The sequence below is a fragment of the Sceloporus undulatus genome, chromosome 2 (genome assembly GCF_019175285.1).
Source record: "Sceloporus undulatus isolate JIND9_A2432 ecotype Alabama chromosome 2, SceUnd_v1.1, whole genome shotgun sequence".
Classification (NCBI taxonomy): Eukaryota; Metazoa; Chordata; class Lepidosauria; order Squamata; family Phrynosomatidae; genus Sceloporus; species Sceloporus undulatus.
The window spans coordinates 91625630-91637073 of record NC_056523.1 but is presented as its reverse complement, the minus strand read 5'-3'; the positions used below and the strand labels follow the sequence as shown (position 1 = coordinate 91637073).

The following is an 11444-nucleotide window of genomic DNA, read 5'->3' as shown; positions in this document are numbered from 1 at the left end:
GTATACCTGGAAATATAAGTCTAATGAGGGAATCCTGAGCAGGTTTATTCATAAACTTCATTCTTTCCATAAGTGGTGGAATCAATACAACAAATAAAAAACTATCCTTATGGAACTCAATTAGACTTAGCCATGAATAAATTTATTTTTTAGGAAAATTGCATTGTGAAGTAGGGTTTCTTCCAAAGGACAGTAGAGACTTGGGTGGAGGAAGGTTAACAAAAGGTTCAGCTTGTACAGAACAATTTGCAAGGGATATTTCATTTCCTGAAATTCTCCAAGAACCAATAAATTGGTTTGTTTAACCTATTTAACAGCACGGGGAGGATTAAATTAAATTAAATTTTCAACAGGGTTGAGGAAGGAGAGAATCTATTTTCTAAAAATAGTTTCAAATACTTGTATAAAAATGTTATAAACTAATAGTTAAATTGAGGGCCAACATGGTATAGTAGTTTGAGCCTTTGACTGCAACTCTGGGGCCCAGGGTTCAAATATTTGCTCAAGCATAAAAAAGGTAGAACTGTTAACTGCAGAACTGCTGAAAACTTTCCTTGCCCTGGCCTTCTCTCAACCTGGTGAAAAGAGAGCAAATGATGTTGCAAAAGAACTGCAGCCAAGCCTGGTTAATGAGTTGATAAGGGAATACCTATTTACTCTGGATGAATTCAAACATCCAGGGCCAGACAAAATGCATCCAAAGGTACTTAAGGAGCATGCAGATGTAATCTCAGATCCACTGGTGATAGTCTTTGAGAATCCTTGGAGAACAGGGGAGATCCCAGAAGACTGAAGGAGGGCAAATGTTGCCCCCATCTTCAAAAAAGGGAAAAAAGAGGACCCAAAAAAGAACCCAAACAACTATCACCCAGTCAACCTGAAGTCAATACCAGGAAAGATACCAGAAAAGAGGAGATCATTAAAAAAAGAGAGACTGTGGATGCTTTGGGCTGAAATGGACGCCCCTGAAAGGATGTCTTGATGCCGCCCCTTTGATCACTGGATTGGGGCCGTGGCAACTACACACTGCAGCCCCGATCTGAATTTTAGCCAGCCCCAAAAGAAGCAGCAGACAGCCGCTCCTTTTTGAGGTGGCAAAAAGCCGGCTTTTCCGCCACCACTGCAGCTTTGTGGCCCTTCTGTGGCATGCAGCGTATAAATGATGTGCTACCGAAGCACCGCAAAGCTGCCCTCTGTGTGTTTGGGTGCGCAGTTTCACAACAGCTTTCTGCTAGCTTGGGGGCATGCGTCTTCTAAACAACATGCCCCCAAGCCACCAGGAAGCCGCCGCAAAGGGCGTCTGTTTCGCTGCTTAGAAAGGAATGCTGTAATTAAAAATCAGCATGAGTTTCTGGAAAACAAATAATTGCCAGGGTAATCTTAATCTCTCTTTTTTTATATAGAGTTACAAGCTTGCTTGATAAGGGAAAGCTCTGGAGACAGTATGTCTTGATTTCAATAAAGCTTTTGACAAGGTCCCCCATGTTATTCTTATGGACAACTGTTAGGTGGACTATTGTTAGGTGGGTTTGTAAATAATTGAAGGATTGGACATAAAGAGTACTAGTAAATTGTTCCTCTTCATCCTGGAGAGAAGTAACTAGTGGGGTGTCACAGGGCTCAGTCTTGGGCCCATAGTTATTTAACATATTCATGAATGAATTGGACAACAGAATAGAAAACATGCTCTTAAATTTGCAGATGATATCAAATGGGGGGCAGCTAATACTCTAGAGCAGTGGTTCCCAAATGTTCAACTTCCAGATGTTTTGGACTTTAACTCCCAGAATTCCCAATTATTAGCCAAACTGGCTAAGGCTTCTGAGAATTAAAGTCCAAAGCACATGGAGGACCAAGGTTTGGGAAACAGTGATGTACAGGACAGGATCAGAATTCAAAATGGAACTGGGTGAAAGCAAACAGAATTTATTTCAACAAGGATAAATCAAAGTTATTACACTTAGACAGGAAAAATGAATGCACAAATATTCGATGGGTGAGACCTGGTTTGGCAAAAGAACATATGAAACGGATATAGGGATCTTACTAGGCCACAAGCTTAACATGAATCAGCAACATGAGGTGGCTGTTGAAAAGGCCAATGCAATTTTGCATCAATAAGAGCACAGTGTCAACATCAAGAGATGTAATAGTACCACTCAATTCATCTTTAGCCAGAACTCACCTGTAGTACTCTGCCCTGTTCTGGGCACTGCAGTTCAAAAAAGGTGTTGATCAGCTAGAATCTGTTCAGAGGAGGGTGACCCTTGGTATGCAGTCTGGAAACCATGCCCTATCAGGAATTGCTTGGGGAACTGGGGGTGCTTAGCTTGGAAAAGAATGAGAGGTGCCATGATAGCCATTTTTAAATATTTGAAGGGATACCATGACAAAAGCTTTTATCAGCTGCTTCAGAAACTAGGGACTTTATCACATGGGGAAATCAGGGGGGAATTGGGGGTTTAAACAGTGATTATCCTGTGAAAATCGTGTAATCGCAATTAAGATTTTCACACAATGTTGTGATTAAAGCATCATTATCCCAGGAATAACCAGGGAATAACCAGCAACAAATCATTCATGGGAAAATCACGTCAATGATGTGTTTGCTCATTATTCCCTGGATAATGATGTTTAATCATGATGTGTGTGAAAATCTTAATTGCAATCACACAATTTTCATGAGATAATCACTGTTTAAACTCCCGATTCTCTGCTGAGTGATAAAGTCCTAGAACATGAACCAGTAGATACAATTTGCAAGCAAGGACATTACTTAAGCATATGAAAGAACTTAATAGTAAGAGCCATTCCACAGTGGAATAGACTGCCTTGGACGGTGGTGGATTCTCCTTCTTTGGAGGTCTTTAAACAGAGGTTGGATGATTACCTCTTCTGAGTACTGTGACAATGTGCCTGCATGGCAGGGGGTTGGACTAGACCTTGTGGTCCTTTACACCCCTATGATTCTATTATCCATCTACTTGGCAGCAGCCACACATTGCATTAACTGCCATCGCCACAAGATGTGTGTCTGTCACTACCAGCTCAGACCCCATGTACATGTATGAAGTCCAATATTCAGCACTTTACACTTTCTTATGTTGAATGTCAACTGATATTTTATTCCTTAATCGTCTAGGGATCCTTTCTGATTTCTTCACAAGCCACTCTTTTCTCACCAACCTAAATAATTTTATGTCTTCAACAAACTTGACTACCTCAATACTAACTCCCAATTCATGGACAGAGCGTCTTTTCCACTGCACAACAACCTAGTGACTATTTGAGTTGACCCTATATACAAAAAGAGAGCTCATGCACAACATGTGAATTGGCCCCATGACATAATCTGATCAGGGAAAACAAAACCAGTATGATCCAGTGCTGAAACATGAAAGAGGAATTAAACACCCAGTCATTTCCCAAACCTTTGCTCCGGATACAGCATTGGAAAGACAGAAGCACCACAAAGAAATGAGAGTCAGGCAAAGTGGAAGTCATTTAGTGAGAACCAGTGTTTTTCATACTCAGGAGTTTGTAGCTATTTTATTGCACTTGAAACACCAAGAATAAAACTGACAATTCCCATTTTATCCACCCCATCCCCCCAAAAAACGTAGAATAAAATTTGAGCAGTGATCATTTTGTTCACAGCCACAGCTTCAAAAAACTGGAACAAAGAATCCAACACAGTCACACTGCTTTACAGTTCTGAGTCACTTACAAAAGATACTGCAGAATTTTGAAATATTCTAGTCACATCAAGTTAACAGACATGAGAGGGACACTCTCTGAAGTTTATTTGTTTACATTACAAAGCTGCTTTTTCTGTCCTCTTTTTCTTTTCTTTCTTTCTTTCTTTTTTTTGCATTCATGTGAAATAAATATTTCCATAGAGATTTCATGTGTGCATATATATATGTATTTTATATATATATATATTTGTATTTACATTTATAGATTCATTTTAAACCACTTAATTTTCCTACTTGTCCCCCCAAAATGTTACAAAAGCCATAAAATTGTGCAACAGTTAGAAAAAAAAAATAGTAACCCCAAACTCTGCCTTCTCAGATTTTACCTTACAAAAAACCAAAAACGAAAAAGGACAAAAGGTGGTTAGTTTGCAGCCGTGCAAGAATTGAGGAGAAGGAAGAACACCTCATCTTAAGAAAGGCAATTACATACAGGATTGTTGGAGGAGGAAAGACAACCTATATCCCCAATTAGATGAAAAGTTAGGTAACAGCATAAGAGATTTTGCTTTACTTCAGTCCCCCTGCCCATTGGAAATGCATTTGGCAGGTTTTTTTCTTGTTCCATCAGCATAATTTCAATTACAATGTGTAATAGAAAGAAATTGCTAGAGATTATTCTGGTTTATCGTCCATCCTCCTCTATTCACTGTAGCTGGAAATTGATATCTGCCCTAAAAAGGCCTAACTCCAACAACAGGATTAGGGATGCTTAAACCATTTGAAATCAGTGGATTTAAGTATGCCTAACTGTGCTAGGCCAAAGTAATTTAGGCAAGTTCCTACAAAGAACAGTCTTCCAAATTCTTTGTCAAATGAGCTGCATGACATAGCCAAAGCTCTTTCTCTATTGCCCATTTTACTATTTATCACTTGTCCCTGAATTAAGTCCATCTAGATTTAGCTTGTATGGGATTATTCCATGCGGCTGTAGATGAAGTACAACTAGATGGACACCTTAATTCTGGTTCTGGATTCTAATGGTGAATATTGTCCAGAACAAATCTCTTCAGTTACACTTGGTTAGACTGAATTTTGGATTAGTGTGTCCTTCCTTATCCATCTCCTCTGTCAATATTGCATCTTTATTGCTCATCGCTGCTTTGTTACACATACATGATTCATACTGTTTAAGTTCATTGACTACGGTTATTTTTTTTCCTTTTCTTGATAAAATTAAATGTGCACAAACCCAAATGTACAGCCCTTCATACAGTAACTTGGATACAGTTTGCAAAATGGAGGTGGGGAAATGGCCTGTGGAATGGTGAAGAAGCTCAGACTCTGCTGGGTCAGCAGACATCCTTTCATCCATTTCAAATAAAGGCAAGGATAAGGGCAAAGACTAGAGTGGGTTTACACACCAAAATAACAAACCAAACCAAAACAGATGTGCTGTAGTATTGGGACAAACTGCATGATAAACTGCTTAAACTATTTATGGTACCTCTTTCCCTTAAAATATGGTGACAAAATTAGACAGCCTGGGCACAGTTTTAGATATTGAAAATGGGATTACATTTTAAGTCATATCTACCATACCCTCCTAACATTTCACAAATGAAAATGGTGATGCATGCGACTGAGCATCGCCAGAGTGTGGACAAGATGGCAAAAGTTATTAATGAGGAAGAACAGAGGAGCTAGGAGAAGCTGTAGCAATTTGCTTTTACCTTAGGAAGGGCTACACTCTGCCCCTACTCTCCTTTACCCCCAATGAATTAACCAAGTGCATACTACATTTGCACTTTTGCACCAACTGAAGCAAGCTGAGGACAAAGTGGGAGGAAGAGAAACAAACTGGGACATTTTTAAAGACAGTGAAAAAATGGGTTGACAGAGGATTAATATGGACTGTTTTTGTCAAATTGGGACAGTTGGAGAGTGTGATCTATTTGCTCTTAAATGCAAGTGCCTTGACTTGGCGGTCATGGCAACCCTGGTAGTTTGTGATCCAGCAGCATCTCCTCTTATTTAATTTAGGTTTTGTACTCATCAGGCTAATACAGAGCCACAGGCCTAAGTCAGGAAGTGCTCTTACCGTTCAAGTGCCTATGCCTGTGCTTCTAGTGCTTCAAATAAAAAAAAACCAAACAAACCATTCCTGTGTGCTCCAGCTGATACCAACTAAATAGAATTATTCAAAGTTTCAGATAAGTTGGCTTTCATGATAGCAAATTGCAAGTGTCTTTACCAGAAAAGGTGATCTGATATGATCAGAAAGAGTAAAAAGTACAGGCAAAGGTAAGTAGATATTTAAGATAGAGGAAAATAGGGGTGTTGATGCTTTCATAGTAAAACTGGGCTTTAGAAGTGTCAATGGCAAAACAAGGTGAAGAATGCACAAGAAGGCTTTGAAATGAAATGCATGGTAGAAAACACCTCCTTAAAATGCAGATGTTTAAGTCACATTTCAGTGGACTAAAAAAAAAGGGGGGGGGTCTGGAGTATTTTTTTCCTGCTAGATTTCCCTCTTTACTGGAAGACTTAAAAGAATACTCAGGCTCTACTAGGACCCTGCATCTCTCGCCTCTAAAATGTAGAGGGATCTTGCATTCAGAAAGCTATAAAACAATAACTCAGTACAAGATGTATAGGATGCAATATTACTGTGGTCCAAAGAAATACAGTCAAGGGTAATGTTAGATAGAAGGCAAGGGTAGTAAAATGTCTTTTGTTCCTGAAGGCCTGATCCTACATAATAGTCAGGAAGCAAATCCCCCACATGATGAGCTAGCCTATCGAGGTTAGCAACAGCAGCAGCAACAAATATTACAAATTCCAAAGAGTTTTTTACAGTGAGGGCCATAGAATTAGTTTGATGGCTAGTAATTTTTAGAGTGTTCCTCTTAAAAGGTGATTCACATGCAAAAGGAGATTCAGTGTTAGGAGTCCCAAAGAATTTTAGTCCATTCAGCACATTTGGTCATGCTCAAAGTAAATATTTGGACATGTGAAACAAATATTTTTTACCAAAACCCAATTCATTTGTGGGAGTGGGGAGATGTAAACAAGTTGACATATCGTAAGCATTAATTGGTACAAAAGCCCTTTTCACCTCAGTGTTTCATTTCACCATAATTATTTGTAATTCCATTGAAGGTCAACACATACTTGGACCAGTAAGTGGTACATTTACACCTTATCTCAACCTGAATCACAAGTAAATCCCTGTTTAGAGCAATAAATACTGTCTGATGGATCTTCTAATCTCTTCTTCCCCTCAGCTCCAATGGGAACATAATTCTTGCAGTTTGCAAACATGGTTTATAATAGAAGCCCACCCTGCCTAACAAGATGGAAAGCTAAGCATTTCAAAGCACAGAAAATGCAAAATTACACCATTCACAATTTATACAGAGTCTTACTCCAATTTTTGTTGTTATTGTCCCCAAACAAGCAATTTTTTGTTTGCTTTGAAGTACACATAGCTGTTTATAAAGTTAAATGTCATGCAAATGAAGAAAGTGCCACTTATAAGTTCTGGTAATAGAAGTGCACGAATCTCACATCAAAGAGTAAAGACTTTTAGAGTCGGGGGAAAAATAAAAAGGGACCAGAAACAAAAAGACTATCAAAAATAATAAACATCACACTTCCCATACCAATACTGGAAGGCAAGAAGGTGATGCCAAAAATAGAAATCTTTCAGCCCTCCATGTCCATCAAAAATGACATAGCAGTGATGTCAGAGAAACATCTTGGCTACCCATTTATTGTTCCAAAAGATTTCCTGGCCTTGGGAAAGATCCATTCTTGCATTTTGCCCAAGCTGACTCTGATGTTCACAAGCTGTCCTTTGACCTCAGTTCAGAAGTTTCCTCCATCTCCATTGGGATCCATTAGAACACATAATTCTGATTTCCAAACTTTTCCATGACATATAGATAGGGCACCACAAGGTATAAAACTGTGAGATTTGCCAGAAACTTACATCGGAAAACATGCCCTTGCTTCTTACGTCTTGTACTCTTTTGCACTTTCAGTAACAATCTGACAAAAAGTCAATTGCAAATGTAAACAATAACCTATTAAGCCCCACCCCTAACTTCATTAAAAATCAGCCACAAACCCAAACAGTTGATATTTGTAGATATTACATAAAGATCCATTTCAGCAAATACTCAAAATCCATTTACGAAATAACACGGAAGGGTTGTCTTTTTCTTTTCTTTTTTTTCCTATAAAAAGGCATGCACTCAAAGTACAAGAGATAGCGAAATATTTCATTTTGTTTTTGTTAAAAGCATAACCAAAATGCCTCAAAGTGTTATTAGTAAAGCTTGCATTCTCTGTCTTTGCTGGAAAGCGTTTGGCCTCTAGATGTATTTTACATTGAAGGGGGGAGTTCTGTTTCCGCAGTGCCAGCAGCTTCAGTGCTGTCGTGTTTCCTGAAAGGTAATATGCAGGAAATTGTGAGGGAAGGAAATATTTTTGGCTTTTAAAAAAATGAAACTAAGTCTTGGGGAAGGCAAGGAAAAGAATGATTCAGAATGTGCTAGGGAAGGAAATTGCAGTTAAATTCAGTGCAAGGTGAAACCTTCCCATATGAAAGATGCTGTTTGCAAACTGACCATGGATAAAGGAAGTTCCTATAATGCATTGGACTGAGGTAAAACTGCCTTATGCTAGAAGACTATCAGTGCATTAAAACATGGGGGGAAATTCTACTATCAAAATAGACCTTTTGAATATTTATTTTCTTGTAGACACTTTATCATGATATGAAAGTGTTAGCTCTTTTACTCAAGCTCTGAAAGGAGAACCTTTAGAATGAACACTTATATGATTTTGTAGTGAAAATCTGTTAATCTGATCACAAAATCTGCCTTTTTGGGAAGATAATGTTGTTGTTTTTTACTCATGATTCTAAATGAAACCACATTCAACCCAACAGAGGTTTGATAAGATCTAATACAAGCTGCTACTTATCAGATTTTACCTGCATGCTAAATGGAAGATGTAGGTATGAAGGAGTGTCAGAGAAATGTGAACTGGCTGGATTTTAGATAATGAAGGATGGGGAAAAATATCTGTAGATAAATAGCATAACTGAGATCTGATGTGATAAGATATGGATAAGACAAAGTGAGTATCGATCAACTTGTAAAGAGAGGTGGCCACCAGGCGTATAGTGGCAGCTGGCAGTTTAAATCCTCTCTGGGTCCTCTCTTTTCTCTTAACCCTTCTTAAGACTTAGTAGAAATAACAGAGACTGAAAGAGATCCTGTCCCTGTAAGAAAGATGGTTTGTGAAAACATGTAACATGGGTGAATCCATGAATTCTGTGGCCAGTATGAGTTAAAGGCTTACTCTCTCAGTCTATTGCTCATGGGTCTCTCCTTTTACACAAAAAGCTGTTTCATGCAGCAGGGCCCCAGTACATGCCCTATTCTATTAGAATGGCACAAAGTGGCAAACATGGAGCGTGCGGAAAAGAAGGAGAAAAGTCTATTAAATTCTTGATTTGTTTTGGTGAGGAGCTCTGTGTGTGAAAGGAATTCCAGCAAGAACCAAGTAGTAGAGTCAGCAGCCAAGTTCCCTAGATAAGGGATACCAAGGATCTTCCTTTGTAGTGAGGCAGTGAGAAACCTGGCCTGTGAGTGGCTGGTGTTTCAGCTGAAAAACATAAAAGGAAATGGCCTTTTTATTCCACCAAAAAGATGCTCTGATTCTCCCCAGCCCATTTATTTCTTACATTCTCACCCCACTTTTCCATTAACAAGTAGCACTCAAGGTAGCTAATGCAATTAAACATTAAAAACTGATAACACTATGTCATAGTATTAAGCCATTAAAATCATCACAATAATCAAAATCTCTAAAGTCAATAAATAATTCCCCTGAAATTGTGCTTGTCATCTATGTAAAGGTCTGTGACTGTTCTTCACTGCATCTGTTATGTGGAACCTGGTAACATCCATCTTTCAAGATTTGGAAGGCAGGATTGAAGAGCCCTCCAAAATGGCTGAGATATGCAGGGGGAGGGGGAATATATGGTGCCATCTTGCAGGGAGTAGCAAATGCTCTATCAATTTTACTGCCACTTCTTCTCCCAACTGATCTGTCAGTGATAGGCCTGATCCCATCAGAGATTGGCATCAGCAGAACTTCTGTACAACCCAGAGCAGCTGGCACCCCTGCAGTTGGTCAAGTGCTCTCAAGATGTGGGGTGGGGGAATAACATCCTGCTAATAGCTGCTCACCAGCTTCTCGTGGTTCAAGTTGAAGTGGACTCTAGCTTGCTAAGGACTACTTAAGAACCATCTTCTCTTGGCAAGAGGAGACACAAGACAGAACAGCATGGGTTGCACCACAACCCTTGAGTGTGCTGGGGAATTACTCCTCTACTATAACCCATATGGGGAACTAAAATGGTGGTTTCACAGAGCATAATATAGAACACCATTAGTCTGCAATGCCTATGGGACTGGTAGGTGGGGTGAGGAAGACATGTAATCTAATGGAAAACCATGGGGGAAAGGACCATCTGGCAGTAAATGGCTGTTTCTGTTGTTGTTTTAAAATGCTGGAGGAATGAAATTCACTCTAGTACACCAATATATATCTTTAAGCCCTATATGGCTTGAGTCCAGATTATATGCAGCACTGTAGCTGCCTGTATGAGTCTATTAAAATACTAAAATAATCTAGAGAGGTCCTTCTCTCTGTCCCACCATTTTATCATGCTAATTTGATGGGAACAAGGGAGAGGGCCTTCTTGGTGGCTGCTCCTAGGCTCTGGAGCTCCCCCCCTGGAGAGGCCAGGATGGTCCCATCTCTGCTCTTCTTTTGGTAGCAGGTAAACACATTTTTATGCTGCCAGGTTTTTACACACTGATGAGAGTTTAGGCTTTTAATGCATTGTGGTGCTATTTTTAAAGTTTTAAAGAATTTGTATATAGTTTTAATGCATTTAATGTTTTTATGGTTTAATGCTTTGATTCATAAATTGTTTAATTGTTTTTAAATCTTATATTTATAATTTTATTTTGCCTTTTTAAAAAATATTTTTTTAATTTTTATTTCCATAAACAAATACATCTCTACATTCTATTACATTCTATTACCTATTTACCTTTTATTAAGGTAAAAAAAATATTTTGCCTTTGTATGCTTTTTAACTTGTATTGTTTTACTTATTGACTTCCTTGAGTCCCATTATCAGGAGAAAGACAGAATACAAATGTTAAAAATAAAATAAATTAATTAAGTATAAACTCCCCCAAACTTGTAGAAGGAGGTATTTGGTATGAAGCATCTCTGGGAAGAACAGGGGCAGAGGAAGAATTGAAAATGGTTTTTCCTTGTCAAGCTGAAGTGCAAGTACAGTAATACAGTCGCATTTATTTCCATTGCTTCACCATTAAAAGTTCAAAATTACACAACTCAGGACAAGCCAGAAAAAGTAGAAGGAAATCCCCTGTACATGCTCTGAGCTTCAGAGAGTCTTCAAATACACTGAGACAGTGCCTTGTATTTAAATAGCTTGGTGTTCAGAGGAGTACAACAACTACTGTATTTGAAAAGTAAAGCTGAATTTTTTTTTTACTGTATCTCTTTCAGTACCCCAAAGAATTAGCAAAAGTATTCATACACACCCAGGTCAACCCTGGCTAAAGATGGTCAGTAGAACAGACTGAGTGAATCAGTAGTACTTTACCAGTCCACACTGAACAAGCTAAC

At 38.7% G+C, this 11444-nt stretch overlaps 1 protein-coding gene across 3 annotated transcripts in view; it reads right to left on the bottom strand.

The window, feature by feature from the left end:
- Positions 1-3520: 3520 nt before the first annotated feature.
- Positions 3521-11444, bottom strand: part of CAMK2A (calcium/calmodulin dependent protein kinase II alpha) — a 176239-nt gene continuing 168315 nt past the window's right edge. For 2 of the 3 annotated variants that reach the window (XM_042449335.1, XM_042449336.1), the window contains one exon: positions 3521-8149. In XM_042449335.1, coding sequence (XP_042305269.1) covers positions 8089-8149 — 61 coding nt within the window. In that variant the 3' untranslated portion in view covers positions 3521-8088. Of the gene's footprint in view, positions 9378-11444 lie in introns of all 3 variants that reach the window. The other variant, XM_042449337.1, reaches the window with a different exon arrangement.